Raw genomic sequence first — 16,427 nt, forward strand, 5'->3', positions numbered from 1 at the left:
TTTATTTATATACAAACCCGATTCCAAAAAAGTTGGGACACTGTACAAATTGTAAATAAAAAATGAATGCAATAATTCAAAATAGAGCATAGATTTAAGATTTTATGAGAGCTACACATTCCAAAATAGTTGGGACAGGTAGCAAAAAAGGCCAGAAAAGTTAAATGTACATATAACGAACAGCTGGAGGACCTATTTGCAACTTATTAGGTCAATTGGCAACATGATTGAGTATAAAAAGAGCCTCAGAGTGGCAGTGTCTCTCAGAAGTCAAGATGGGCAGAGGATCACCAATTCCCCTAATGCTGCGGCAAAAAAAGTAGTGGAGAAATATCAGAAAGGAGTTTTGATGTTATCATTATCTATTGTGTATAATATCATCCAAAGATTCAGAGCATCTGGAACAATCTCTGTGCTTAAAGGGTTACTTCAGCGATTAGCATATGGCTTTGTATCAGTAGTAACCCTGCAGTATATTCAAATGATTGTGCTTTCCCCCCTCATATCCCCCTGAGACAAGAAATTTATGCATTCTATTTCTGGAAAATTCCTCCTATGATGCAAATTGGCGATTTTTTCATCATAGGAGGAATGTTTGGCCAAAGGCTAAAGACTACAGCCAGCAGAGGGAGCCATTTCTGTATGTTTTGAACTTGTGCATGGGGGATGGAGATCACACTCAGAGCTCAGCTCAGCTGCAGGCACTTATTTAAACGGAGCTATGGTGAGAAAAAGTAGTTCTGTGGTCCGACTAATCAAAATTTGAAGTTATTTTTGGAAAACTGGGACGCTATGTCCTCCGGACTAAAGAGGACAAGGCCAATCCAAGTTGTTATCAGCACTCAGTTCAGAAGCCTGCATCTCTGATGGTATGGGGTTGCATGAGTGTGTGTGGCATGGGCAGCTTACACATCTGGAAAGGCACCATCAATGCTGAAAGGTATATACAAGTTCTAGAACAGCATATGCTCCCATCCAGACGTCGTATCTTTCAGAGAAGACCCTGCATTTTCCAACATGACACTGACAGACCATATACTGAATCAATTACATTATCATGGCTGCATAGAAGAAGGATCCGTGTACTGAAATGGCCAGCCTGCAGTCCAAATCTTTCACCCATTGAAAACATTTGCTGCATCATAAAGAGCAAGATGCGACAAAGAAGACTTAAGATTTTTGATATGCAACTAGAAGCCTGTATTAGACAAAAAATGGACAACATTCCTATTCCTAAACTTGAGCAACTTGTCTACTCAGTGCCCAGATGTCTGCAGACTGTTATAAAAAGAAGGGATGCCACACAGGTGTAAACATAGCCGTGTCCTAACTTTTTTGAGATGCCATGAAATGTAATCTTCATTCGGCTTTTCCCTGCAGGGGTCGCCACAGTGATCACCCTATATTCCTGTCTACTTTCCTCCATTCTCTCATGGTCCCACTTCTTTCTAGCTAACTTCTTCCTCTGGATACTCTCCTGGATACTCTTCTTCATCCCACCACCAAGTCTCCTTGTCTTCTTTTCTCCTTCCAGATGACACACCTAGCACCTTTCTACCTGTCTCCCTGATCACTTTGGCTGTAGTAGTCCAGTCATCTGAAAGCCTTTCTTGACCACCTAAAGCTTGTCTCAACTCCTCACTGAAAACCACACAGCACTCTTCCTTTTCCAACTTTCACCACTTTGTCTTCTGAATACCAAAGTCATCTTACACACCACCATCCTATGCTGTCTAGCTACACTCTCACCTACCACTACTTTACAATCGCTAATCTCCATCAGATTACAGCGTCTACATAAAATACAGTCCACTTGAGTGCTCCTGCCACCACTCTTATATGTCACCCTGTGTTCCTGCCTCCTCTGAAAGTACGTGTTCACCACAGCCATCTCCATACTTTTAGCAAAGTTTACCAAACTCTGTCCTTCTGGGTTCCTTTTCTGAAGACCATACCTGCCCATCACTTCCCCATCCCCACTATTCCCTTCCTCAACATGTCCATTCAAATCTGCCCCTATCACTACCCTCTCACCTCTGTTAACAGTAGAGATACAGCGATTGATCGGCCAGAGATCGGAATTGGCCGATTTTCTGCATGATTTGCCCTGATCTGCGATCGGCCGATTGTAATGTTTACTAATTTATTTTATAATAAAAATAAAATGTAGCTTTGAAGAAAAAGTGGATTTTTGTTTGTATATGCTGTCAGTTATAGTTCTTAGAAAGAAAATCGGATTCGGCAAAAATCGGTATCGGCCGATCTCACTAACAAAAAAATCGGCAAGCGGAATCGGCCAAGAAAATTGCAATCGGTGCATCTCTAGGTAAAAGTCTGCATCACTTCCTCCAAATCACTCCAGAATCTGTCTTTCTCATCTTGCTTACAACCTACTTGTGGAGCATAGGCACTAACAACATTCAACATCACACCTTCAATATCCAGCTTCAAACTCATCAAGCTATCTGACACTCTCTTTACCTCCAGAACAGTCTTCACAAACTCCTCCTCAGGATCACTCCAGCTCCATTTTTCTTCCTGTCCACACCATTATAAAACAGTTTAAACCCTGATCCAATGCTTCTAGCCTTGCTCCCTTTCCACCTGGTCTCCTGGACGCACAGAATGTCAACTTTCCTCCTCTGCAACATATCTACCAGTTCTCTGCCTTTACCTGTCACTGTACCAACATTCAAAGTCCCTACTTTCAGTCCTAAACACCTGCCTTTTCTCTTCTCTCTCTGCCTATGGACACGCCTTCCTCCTCTCCTTCTTTGACTAACAGTAGCCCAATTTCCACCAGTGCCCTCTAGGTCAATGTCACTGATGGTGGTCATTGTTAACCCGCGACCCGACCGAACCAGTATGAAAGTCATATTCGTGATTCGCATAATGAATTTGGCAAAAATTTTACGTCGGATTCCCAACTTATTTTGGAATCGGGTTTCTGTTTATTTATTTATTTATTTATTTATTTATTTATTTATTTATTTATTTATTTATTTATTTATTTATTTATTTATTTATTTATTTATTTATTTATTATAAATCCTAATGATATTAAAAACATTTGTTTAAAGGGGGGGTGAAATGCTGTTTCATGCATACTGATCTTTTTACACTGTTAAAGACTTGGAATCCCATACTAAACATAGACAAAGTTTCAAAAGTTAAGGTGGACGTTTGATGGGAGTATTTCTTTGTCAAAAATACTACTTCCGGTTAGTCATAAGTTTCGGCAAGTTTTTTGAGATCATGTGTCCCCTTTGACGTTAATGGGGGCGGAATTTCCTTGTATGGGCCGTACGGACAATTCTACCGGAAGCGCGTGAGAGAGAGAGATAGAGAGAGAGAGAGAGAGAGAGAGAGAGAGAGAGAGAGAGGGAGAGAGCGAAAGTAACAGGCTACGCCCATCAAAGCGCTGGCTTGTAGGATGCTGGACAGGTGATGTGCACATAACAATGTCACCAAAAAAGTGCGTTTTTGGTTGCCAGACCAAGACAGTCCTGCACAGATTCCCCAAAACCCCTGCGTTAAGGCAACAGTGGATGGAATTTGCTTTTCCGGATCAGCAACTGAGTTGCGCGAATGTTTATATCTGTTTGCTGCATTTCGGTGCCGACTGTTTCATAAACAAGGCCCAGCTTGACGCCGGATTTTCCTATCGCCTAATGCTGAAGGATGGAGCAGTCCCAACGTTAGAACCGCAGGCGGTGAGTGAGACTGCTTCAAATGTCTGTGTTTTTGCCTATGCTCATCAAGTAGCCCAAACATGATCACGTATAGTTAATTGATCAATGGAGCATGCGATGTGTAGTGCGTGTACATTTGTTTAGCTGGCCACTATATGTGTAACTTTATGTTTGTGTATTGTAAAAGCACTCAACAATACACAAAGAGGGGGGAAATATGTTGAACTAAATAAGCGCGCTTCTTCATTCAAATGCGCTACTATTCCGTGTCTTTCTATGTAAACACTAACTTAACCTGTCTACACAAACCACGCGTAAACACACAAACACACGTGCACAACTGCACTTCCCACATGTACACCTTCAAAGACAAAAATACGACGATATAATTCAAGTATAAATATGTAAATAACACAAGTCGCTAAGCATATTATATAGTTAGTGTATAACTTGTACCAGATAGAGACGTCCTGCTCTAGTCGTTTTTGCTGCTGCTCCTGTTCAACTGCAGCCTCTGGGTCTGATTCCGGATCATAGATGTATGGCTGTATCTGATTAAAAGCCATATTTTTATTTTGAATAAAGTTTTTTTCCCGCTGTTAGGGATGACACAGCTTTACGACGCACTCGACTCAACACAATAGCAGCGCGCTGCTGCACACGTCATTATTTAGCTCCGCTCACACGACACGCCCCCACCCGCTCGGCTTTTTTCGGAAAGACTCGGAACAGCGCATCTTTCTTATATAATTATAAAAAAAATAAAGACTTTTCGGAGATATGCAGGATGCAATGCTACTCTATAGGTGTACCAATGGTGGGGTTTTTTCAGTTAAAACTTCTCAATAATGAATTTTAGTCTGTGAATAGGCTTAAGCCTTAAGCCTTATGTAATACTTTACATAATATTTAAGATACACTTTAAGACTCGTATAACAAAATACAAAAAAGGGGCCATTGCATCACTGTAAGTCCTACATTGATGCTCAGACCCCAATAATGGTAATCTCTTGTTTTCACTCACCCACTCTGAGTTTGAAATCATTGAAGGAATGTTTATTGATGACATCAAGCTTCCCCACCAGTGCAAAGGCAAACTCCACCATGGTACCAATGTGCATGTACTGCCTGTCATGCTCCTAAAAACAAGAATGGCAAAAGCAATGGGTTGCACTTTCTTTCAATAGTCCTTTTTAAACATTCTACTAACTATAAGCAACTTTTCAACTACATATCAACATATCTCATTAATTTGCAACTACATGTCAACTGACTTTCATTAGATTATTAGTAGACTTTTAGCTTAGGGTTCTGGTTAATGGAATAAAATGACATGCATTTGTAAAGTTACAAATAGACAGTAGAACATCTCTGGGGGGACCATCAAAATAAAGTGTTTTAGCAAGACAGTAATACTTGAATGACTGGTAGTTGACATGTAGTTGCAAAGTTACTTATAGTTAGTAAGAATGCCTATAGTGAAATATCAACAAAAAAATTGTTCCCAAACAATGGATAACTTAATTCAAATGCATTTTACAAGGATAAAAAAAAAGATGAATAAAAGTAGACACAAGTAAAACAATAATCAGGTCTGATTCCAATAAAACATTTGTATGATTTGACAGTCTATTGACTGATTGATCGATTGATCGATTGATTGATTGATGGTTGATTGATTGGTTGATTGATTGAATACATTTCTGATACCTGCGTATATTCTGGCCCTGGGCTGGCATTAAGCCCAGTGGCTGCCATATATGTGCTCCCAATGGTTTTTATCTTCTCCACTCCACTGAACTTTGGCTTTGAGAGCAACTACACATTAAAACACAACATAACCACAGCATGGTTAACATCAAACAAACCATCAAAACGGCATTGTGTAAAAGGACTACATCATGGTAATAACTTTTTTTTTTTCTTTTTTTTTTTTTACATAATAAGATGAATTTCATGGATGAATGCAATTCCATAGCAAAAAAGCAGAATCTGCTAACTACAGTAAGTTCAAAGTACACTTCAATGGGAAAAAGTTCAAGAGTGAAGAAGCGAAAGCGATACGTTACCTCATCAAAGTCTGCAATGATCTCATTGAGTAGTCTGAGGCACTCAAGACCTTCCTTGTTTACGTCTGATTCTGTGTAAAACTCTTTGAAGTCCGGGATAGAAGCAAACATCACACACACCAGGTCATATGATTGGTGATACAGATCCTGTCATTCACAGAGGAAAAGGAAGCTCAGGTATAAAATATCTGAAGACTGACTTTTAAGCTGAACAAAAAGAAACATTATTTTAAAAGTGTAATCTCAACCAATTTTCCTTTCCTTCCAGAAGAAAACAACTCCTGGCAGCTGTCAATCACTCCCAAGCACCAAGATTCAATTTATAGTTGTATGTGTTATTAATCGTATCACAAGTTTTTTGCGCTGACCAAAAATCAGGGATCCAATTAAACATTTTCTAGTGGCTGGTCACATCTAAATTTGTTAGTTGCACTGTCAGAAAAAAAAGTACACTGCTGTCACTGGGGCGTTACCCTAAGGTACAAAACTGGAAAGGTACTAATATGTACCTTTAAAGTACTACTATATACCTTTAAGGTACTAATTTGCACTCTTAAAGTACTGATATGTACCTTTTAAGGTACTAATATGTACCATTTAGGGGTGAGTAAAGTACAAAGATGTACCTTTTCACTTTTGTACCTTAGGGTACCGCCCCAGTGACAGCACTGTACCTTTTTTTCTGAGAGTGTGGGCAAATTTGGCCAACTAAAAAACTTAGATGTGATCAGTGAATAAAACATGTTCAATTGGAGACCTGAATTTTACAGTGTACTTTTAAGCATGATGTAAGCCAGTATAAAGGTATTAGTACATATTACAACTTTGCAGTGCACCTTCATGCTACCTTTGAATACAGAAACTGTTTTCAACATGTTATGAATTTGGATGCATACCTTCAAAAATGGCAATACATCTTAGATCTTTATTTGTTCTTTCCATCTACATTCTTACCTCGTTCTTCCAGTTCCTGGCAAGGAAGTGTTCTGCTACATGGGCTGGCAGAACATTCTCGAGCAGAACGCGATTGAGATTCTCCATGGTCTCTATCTCCTCACATTCCTTCTTGAATTTGTTCTTCCACAGGAAATCCAACCTACAGTAATATTCATTCTGTTACAAGAGGACACAGAGGTAAAGAGACTGGAGGTCACAGCACTATTTCAGTTACAAACACCATACAGAGCATCTTTATTTTTAAAAGAAATACATACATATACACTATGATGCTTTTAAAACATAAGCTGACCCCATCAACCTCATCAATTATGCATATTTGTTCAAAAGATTAGATTTTCTTATATTCACCCAGACTGGTTATTTTTCTCTAACAGCAAAGCTCCATTTTCAGCAGCCATTACAGCATACATTACAATAATTAGTCTCCTTAAGAAAAAATTCTAAAATGCTGATTGGTACTGAAGAAACATTCTTATTATTATTCAAGTTAAAAATGGTTGTGCTGCTTAATAAATTGTGGAAACCACAATTCAGTGTCCTTTGTTCTAGATACTTTGATATTAGTGAGCTATCTTGCCCTTAAATCAGCACCTTCCCTAAAGGCATTACCCACTAAACTATTTAGATAATCGATTGTGGGTAAAGCATACACACTATGTCACTGCTGCAGACCTACCAGGCTGAATTGCTAGGAGATATAGATGAGGGCGGGGGGTATTGGGCCTGGTGTAGTTTGCTAATTACTTCGGGCCACAGATCACTCTCTCAGGGACACCAAGGAGATGGCTAAATCTATCGGCCGCTACTGAGAGGCATACTCTTATTCTCAAGACAAAACATTCCCTCAGCGCCAATCGACGCAGCGTCGTGTTCCCTCTTCACAGTCGTAACCAAGGTGTTTGCTGAACTATGACCTGCGAATTTGTATCACGTCAACACATGAACAGTAGAATACTAATAATTATTTTATTGGATTAATCGATCAGATTTATTATTTGTGACCTTGGACCACAAAACCATTCATAAAAGGGTCTTTTTTTTTTAGCTGTATACATCATCTGAAAGCTGAATAAGCAAGCTTTCCATTGATGTATGGTTTGAAGCAATTACAGAAAAAGAACAACTGAAGCACAGAGGTAAAATAGACAGGCTAACAAAGGGGCTCAGGAGGGACAGGTATAGGCTATTTGTTGTAATAGGAACTAATGAGGGTAATTATGGAGACAAACAGAGAGCATATTTCAACATAAGATTCCTAACAAAACATACCATAAAACCAGGATAATGACAGTGACATAATATCATGCCATCTAGTGTGAGGCTCTATTCAGATTACACTATCAATTGCATTCTTATCAATATAATATCAATATAGTATACTTACTAACCTCTATCTGTGACCAGCAGCAAGGTTTCAATTTCAGATATCATTTTTGGCCAAGTGGTCATGCCAATCTTGCACTCCTTATTTTCAGCCTATAATTAAATAATCACTATGTGGGTACTGGGAAGTAGCTATATTATATACTATTTTGTGGGTTTTAGTGAAAATGGTTAGATAGAATGAGCTGTCCTCTGCAACCTAGGAGGATATTGTTAAAATGGCTAAATATAGTCAGTCGGTTTTTGGATGTTGCTCATGTAGGATGTGAATGGTCACAAGATCCACATAATTATTTCAAAGCACAGTGACTGTGACTGGTCAAGGAAGACTAGTGAGCATTTTAGCAGGAGGATGAAAATCACATGAATGTGGGACCCTTTTAAAACAGCTTCTAAAGACCTGGATGAGACCTCCAAACCCCTTTCATCTTGGACTGTAAAGTCAAAGACACACCAAGCTGACGGTCGGCTGTCTGGAAACATTGGCCCTTTTTGAGGGTTAGCCAACATAGTTTTTTCTCTTAGCTGAACAATGGATGATAATAAGAACAAAAGCAATGATAGCGTGCAAGTAAGTGAAAACTGAACAGAAGGCTGTTATAATTTTACCTCTTACCAGAGCAACACTGTGCAAATATTTTCATGAGAACATGAGCAGAGTGGAATAAAGAACGTGATCAGCGTGACTGATATTCAAAACGGTAAGCAAGCTGGTTTGTTAGTTTCCATTTCACTTTTTAAATGACAAATATAGAGGACTATATTTGCTTAAATAGACAGTTATCTCCTTTACACACAGTTGCAGAATGCACAAGCTAGTTGAAAGTAGTCCTTTTGGTATGTTCGGATGCTGTTTTTCCCCCCGATGCAGGCAACACGAGGCGAAAATACAATCAATTCAAGTTCTTTGGCATCGGTTTGGTGCGTCCCTCCCTACCTTAAGTCAAGAAACCATTTATTAGTTTTATGCCATAGCAGGGGAAATCATAGTGGTATTGGGGATGGATGTTTGCAATTCTTGTTTGAAATATCTACAAAGTTGCTGGCACTGAACAAAAAATATCATAATTGGGAATCTTGCGGAATACAATGTAGCATGTACGAAGGATCTCTTTGGAGAGTAAATGTGCATTTTCCAACATGATAATGATCCCAAAATACACCCCAATAAAAGTGTTCATGCTCAGCATTTTTAATGGTGCCCTAGAATGAAAAATTTAATTAACCTTGCCATTGTGAAATAATAAATAGTGAAATAATAAGTTCAGTACATGAACATCACATACTGTGAGTCGCAAACACCATTGCCTCCTCCTTCTTGTGTAAATCTTGTGCATGAAAAACACCACCGGAAAATAGGTGAATCTCAACATAATACCACCTGTGACGCAATCACTGGGATCATTAATATGCACGCACCCAACATTTGTATATGTCAGAACATGTTCATTGTCAGGCGGAACTGCGCAGTCGAGTCATCAGGAGTTCTGCAGGTAAACGAGCGTCACAAATGTCATGTTCCAGGCTGTGCAGGGGATGTGAGGACTTTTCATACCCTTCCCACAGATAAAAAATGTCAACAGTAGTGGTTGATGTTTATTATGATCAGATACCGCAACAATTTCATTCAAAATCGTTCGTTTGCTCTGCCCATTTCACCGTGAACAGTTTTTTTAACCTGGGACAATATCAAGCAAGCTTCGCTCAGCGTCTAAATCTGAAGAAAGGGGCAATTCCAACTATATTCATACTTACGTTACTTTAGTTGCTTACAGATCGCTCACTCAATCCTTCTAGCTAACGTCACCTTCTCCACCATATAATTTATAACTATAGTCATTTGACAAGGCTTCTATTCATTTTGTAAAAAAATAAATATATATTTATATTATTATTATTTATATTTATATAAACATGCTATATCGTTGACGAAAAAAGATGAGTCTAAAATACCAAATACCCTCTATGTAGATATCAGAGAACACTTTAACATATTGTTTCAACTCGTTCTAGGGCACCTTTAAGTCTTTAAGTGGCCTCTCAGTCCCCTGACCTTAAGCCACTGAAAACCTTTGGTAAATGATATACCTGACGATTTTTAAATGAAGCTTAACTTTGGGAAGAACGTAAGGAAAATTGGAAAAGTTAGTAGAGTCAGTGCATATAAGAATGACTGCTGTATTCAAAAACAAGGAAGAACCAATTAAATATGATTAATTGATTAATAACTGATGTCAGTATTTTCTTTGAGCTTTTTTTGTTTTTGTTTTAGTTTTTTGCAAGCCAATATTTAGTAATTATATGATAGAGGTGCCTTGCTTGCCATATAATGTTGCCATTTTAATACCTTAACCAAGTTTAGTGTATCCCTCTTCCCTCCTAATATTTTGATTGAACTAATTCAAAGCAAATATTGTGCAAATATTCCTCCGGACATCCCTTTCACCACTATATACGGTATGTGAACAACAACATATGTTCTTGCAATTATTTATTACCTTGAATGGTCATTTCTTAGAGGATTACATATAATAATAATAATAATAATAATAATAATAATAATAATAATAATAATAATAATAATAATAATTTGTATGTTAGAAATTATACCACTATTTATTTTCTCTCTCTTGTTCCATTTGTCAATCCTCTAGTCTAACCAATCCTGTTTATCTAACACAATTCCTCTCGGTTGGGAGGTCAGCTTGACAGCTGGGTCCGCTATCGTTCCCCGTGCACTGCCTTATCTCCCTTCAAGGGCAAGCCACAGAACTGAACTGTAAACATCTTAAGTTATGGCTGACATTCTCACAACACAAACTCAGACTCTTACTTGCACCATACACACCCACCCCGATCCCATCCCCCCCTCCATCCGTCTGCCTCCTTCCTTCAATTCATCCCTTACCCAAACCAAACAAAAAATCCCATCACGTGACCACGTGTGCTGTGTTATGTTATGTTGTGTTTCTTTTATGTACGTATGCTATGCTTTGCAAAATCTGCATTTATTTTCTTCGGAGAGCGCGTGGCAGCGCCGCAATTGGCTGCAGCCCGGAGGCTTACTCCAAACGTATTTTCGTTGCTGTGTACTTGTACATTTGTAATGACAATAAACTTCTATTCTATTCTATTCTATTCTATTCTATTCTATTCTATTCTATTCTATTCTATTCTATTCTATTCTATTCTATTCACATACTAGTCATTAGGCATGGATTTGAATAGTTTTTTCAACCCAAACTATTAAACTATTAAACATTAAACTATGTTTAAATAGGACAAATGTATCATTGCTTGTGTTTTATTTAAAGCAAATTGATGCATATATACATGGCAAATAAAAATGTTTTCCTGCTAAATGTTACTGTCTAAAAACACTGCTCAATAAGGAAAACAATCTTCATAGAATGATCACATATTATAAAACCATAAGTAAAACTACAGATTAATTATTGTTACATTTATTTTTCTAGTTTGAGAGCACTGCAATTCAAACCCAAGGGTACTTAAAACTGATTGCAAGTAGGTATAGAAAACGACACTCTTGTTCCTTTAATAAACCAAGTGAGATCTGTTGTCGCTTTGTAACATAAGCCACATGAAGGAAATAAACAGACTAATAAAGAAGTGAATTAAATCAACACGCCTGTCTGAAATTACATGGATGAGAGAGGTTTGACAAACACCCTGAGGAGAGTGGCCCTGAATATTAATCTGTCCATCTTCTGTTTCTACTATCACGCTGCTACTGATATTGTTAAAATGGCTAAATCTGGTCAGTTTTGGATGTTACTTGTACCAGATGAAAATGGCCACAACGTCCACAGAATTATTTTAAAGCACAGTCAAGTCACCTTCATTTATGTAGCATTATACTGTATATACAGTAGTGACTGTACTGCAAGCATTGTGACAGGAGGTTGAAAAATCACATGAATGTGCTACCCTAATAAAAAATAGAACTGTAACAAGTTCTGACTATGTTCATGCTGTATATACAAACATGTTGAAAAAATAATGAACTGCATGTACTGGAACACCCATAAAAATCAATGTCAGAGTTCTGGCTCACTTCATTACTGTTATGTTTAATTTGTGTTCCTAAAATTCTAAATTCAATCCAACTGATTTTTAGCGAAGTCCATGTGATACATTTAATAGAAAACATTAAATAGCATCAATAAAAAAAATGTACAAGTGACAATCCTGCTTACTAATATCATCTGTCTCTAGCAGTAGCAAGGAATCAGGAAGCAATCTTTAGAACTGCTATAGTTAATCATTATATTAAACACTGATTTGTATATTGCATGTATGTACATGTGCTATATTGTTAAATGCACTTTCCAGGGTTGGGACACTAGAACATTTTATTGGATATAAAATGGCATAAGGTGCCCAATTTGAAGGAGTTCAGTACATTTAAAACAACAACCGCTATATGTGTTATTTCTTATGTTGATTCAAAGTAATGACATACGTATTATTTAAAACTACTTTCTTTGTCTTCCATTTAAATTCTACTTTCAAATTTAGCATGTGGAATTATAATTCTGCTTCCTCAAATCCAACCCAATGCAAGTTTGGAATATATATAAAAAGTATAAACAAGGAATAAAATGCTAAAAGGTTGAGGAAGGCAGACTAATTGAGCAAAGATATCAGCTTTTTTCCATAGTTTCTAAAGGATTTTAGCCACTACAGGCAATATGTGTTGTTAAGAACATAACAAAATCATGTGCAAAAGTTATTTTAAAAGGTATTATCGATGAAACCCCGAATAAATCCAGAATGCTTCTGTCAAGTAATGCAGGTAAACATGTAAGTTAATTGTAGGCTGTTAATTTGTTGCATAAATACAAAATGTTAAGGATATGTCTCATACAATACAGTATGATTGTTCAAATTATTCATTTAATAAAATATTATATTCCATTATCCAGATTCTTATCCAGGACACAGTTAAATATTAGTCTTGTATATAATGAATATAATTTTTTAAGGCAACATTTTTATTTTAATTCATAGTTAATTCATAAAGAAACACTATTGCACCAGATGTTGTAATGTACAAATGATTTGCCTTATAAAAAGAACACTCACCTGTCTAGCTAGAACAAGCAGGGTGACGAAGAATATAAAGAGAGACACAGAGCCCATTGTCTTCAAGTCTTTCAGAACTCCTGGCCTTGTTTTGACAAGAGAAAAAAAGACAGAGAGATATACGGCTTGTCAGCATCACTTGTGTTTTTGTAACAAATCATGTCATCTGTAGCCCAGGATGGCCAGCAGACCATGTCCAACCCAGCTGTCAATTAACAGGAAGTGTCTATGCTGGTTCACACGGATTTATTTTCAACATCCTTCTTTGATTTTTAGAACAAAATCTGTAATCCTCAGGAAACTGTTGTGCGTGAAGCAAATCGATTTTGCTGGGCTAGTTCTCGGATAATGGATCTAAACATCAAGAGTTTTTAGATAATTGTATGAATTGTTTTACACTAAAAACTCTGATGGTTTGAGGCATATTACCAATGATTACAATGTTTGAAACAATGTGAGACATTTAATTTTAAAGCTGATACAATTACAATGGTATGCAACAAACATACAAAATTACATGGTCAAAAGTACTGTATGAGGACAATGCCTTCTTCTTAATGGGCCCCAGTAAAATTCAGTAAAAAAAACAAATCATAATAATGAACATACAATGACATCTGGATAACTTTGTGCTTTGCACTTTGTGGCAACAGTTTGGAGATAAATTGATTTTAAGCTGACTGAAACTCCCAACACTCTACGCCTGACCTCAATGATGCTTTTGTGTCTGAATGAAAAAAAAAACACAGCCATGTTCCAATATCTAGTGTCTACCCAGAAGAATGGAATCTCTTACATTTAGCTGTACAGGAAGGATGAATTTTTTTTAGTATTGTACATGCCCAACCACATATTGGTGTATTATTTTGGTCTCTATATAATTTTGACAACAATTTATGAATTTAACAAACTATCACCTTTCCAGGATTTCTGTTTTGTAGAGGAACTTGCTGTACTCGTCCAGCAGAGATGCGTGTGTCTGAAGTATAATGACGTTGTAGAGCACCACCGCTGTTAGCATGATGAGCATCTTCAGCTCATAGTTGATCCTCAGAAACACCGAGCAGGAGATCAGACCCAGAATGCAACTGTAGATAAAATACTAATGGCAGAAAAACACAGAAATTATAAACATTGATTTGTTATAAATATATATATTTTTTTTTTTAGCCACATTTCAGGCTACAAACATAAAGATATAAAACTGTATTTTTTTGTGAAGAATCAACAACAAGTGGGAAACAATCATGAAGTGAAAGGAAATTTATTGGATTTTTAAAACTTTTCTAACAAATCAAAAACTGAAAAATTGGGCATGCAAAATTATTCGACCCACTTAAGTTAATACTTTGTAGCGCCACCTTTTGCTGCGATTACAGCTGTAAGTTGCTTGGGGTATGTCTCTATCAGTTTTGCACATTGAGAGACTGAAATTTTTGCCCATTCCACCTTACAAAACAGCTTGAGCAAAGTGAGGTTGGATGGAGAGCGTTTGTGAGAGGCCACTTGAAGACTTAAAGGTGCCCTAGAATGAGTTGAAACAATATGTTAAATTGTTCTCTGATATCTACATAGAGGGTATTTGGTATTTTAGACTCATTTTTTTTCGTCATTGATATAGCATGTTTATATAAATATAAATTATAACAGCAGTTTTCAGTTCTTTCCACAGATTCTCGATTGGATTCAGGTCTGGACTTTGACTTGGCCATTCTAACACCTGCATATGTTTATTTTTGAGCCATTCCATTGTAGATTTTGTTTTATGTTTTGGATCATTGTTTTGTTGGAAGACAAATCTCCGTCCTAGTCTCAGGTCTTTTGCAGACTTCATCAGGTTCTTCCAGAATGGTCCTGTATTTGGCTCCATCCATCTTCCCATCAATTTTAACCATCTTTCCTGTCCCTGCTGAAGAAAAGCAGGCCCAAACCATGATGCTGCCACCACCATGTTTGACAGTGGGGATGGTGTGTTCAGGGTGATGAGCTGTGTTGCTTTTATGCCAAACATAACGTTTTGCATTGTTGCCAAAAAGTTCAAGTTTGGTTTCATCTGACCAGAGCACCTTCTTCCACATGTTTGGTGTGTCTCCCAGGTGGCTTGTGGCAAACTTTAAACAACACTTTTTATGGATATCTTTAAGGAATGGCTTTCTTCTTGCCACTCTTTCATAAAGGCCAGGGCCCGGTTCCCCAAAACGTTCTTATTGCTAAGTAGCTCTTAACCTATTACTTAACTTCTCTCTTAACCCTATGGCACGATTCCCATAACATTTGTACGCTAAGTATATTTTATGTAAGTCACAGTTTTGTAAGGTTGGTCTGGACCAGTCGTAGCTCTCTCTTAGCATTGTATAAGCTCAAGACGCTAGTCGCCGCCACTGTGCAGCAGTCTTTAGAAATCAGCGCAGTACAGTACAAAATAAAAACAATGAATTTATATTTTGGACATTTTAAGACTAATAATAAAATATGTTTGCAATGGATACAGGCCTATTTATGAAGTTGACTTTATTTGGTATCAGAACTAATATGGTGGTAATTGGGCTATTTTGTAATGTCATTAAAGCGTTTAAAATGGCAATCACTTTAGATAATTAACATCTGGCAAACAATTTGGCTCTAAATGGCTAAGATCTATAAATGGGTAAGCATGGTGGTGTCCAGTAAGCAACCAACTTTGGCAGTGATACAATGTATCCTTCTATTAAATCAAAGACAACGCCGACCACAGAGACATTTAGTCCATGTCAATGTCTTTATTCGACAAAACTTAAGCCCTTTTGACATTTTGCCTGACAAGGCTATATTAAAAAAAATTGCCTCCCAAGTGTGTTGTCCATTTCATTTATTTGAACTCAAACTCAACGCAAAATAACACACAATGTGTTAAAATGACACATGATGTATTAAGTAGTTTAACACAATACATTGTGTTAAAATTAACTCATCATTTGTATAGTGTACCATTAATATAAAAGTGTATTACATAATTTTTAGAAGTCTTTAACGCATGTCAAGAACAACGGAATAAGGAGGGTGGATGATTAGCAAGGGATACCCGTCTACCGTTCACAACATATCATGTGAACATATTACTGACAATTTTATAGCGTTAATATTCTATATTTTACGGATAACTTAAACTATGTTGAAATAAATATTACTGTAATCATTTGAGGAATGTTTCATTTGCATAGAACGTGTTGTCTTTCTT

The 16,427-nt window shown here is 37.1% G+C and overlaps 1 protein-coding gene across 1 annotated transcript in view; it reads right to left on the reverse strand.

The window, feature by feature from the left end:
- Positions 1 to 16,427, reverse strand: part of adcy2a (adenylate cyclase 2a) — a 175,350-nt gene that overhangs the window by 3,292 nt on the left and 155,631 nt on the right. The window contains exons 18-23 of the mRNA XM_067449225.1: positions 14,128 to 14,312; positions 13,211 to 13,295; positions 6,716 to 6,874; positions 5,762 to 5,908; positions 5,403 to 5,510; positions 4,717 to 4,831 (exon numbers count right to left, since the gene is read on the reverse strand). Coding sequence (XP_067305326.1) covers positions 4,717 to 4,831; positions 5,403 to 5,510; positions 5,762 to 5,908; positions 6,716 to 6,874; positions 13,211 to 13,295; positions 14,128 to 14,312 — 799 coding nt within the window. The remainder of the gene's footprint in view (positions 1 to 4,716; positions 4,832 to 5,402; positions 5,511 to 5,761; positions 5,909 to 6,715; positions 6,875 to 13,210; positions 13,296 to 14,127; positions 14,313 to 16,427) is intronic.

Source organism: Pseudorasbora parva, chromosome 7, assembly GCF_024679245.1.
Source record: "Pseudorasbora parva isolate DD20220531a chromosome 7, ASM2467924v1, whole genome shotgun sequence".
NCBI lineage: Eukaryota > Metazoa > Chordata > Actinopteri > Cypriniformes > Gobionidae > Pseudorasbora > Pseudorasbora parva.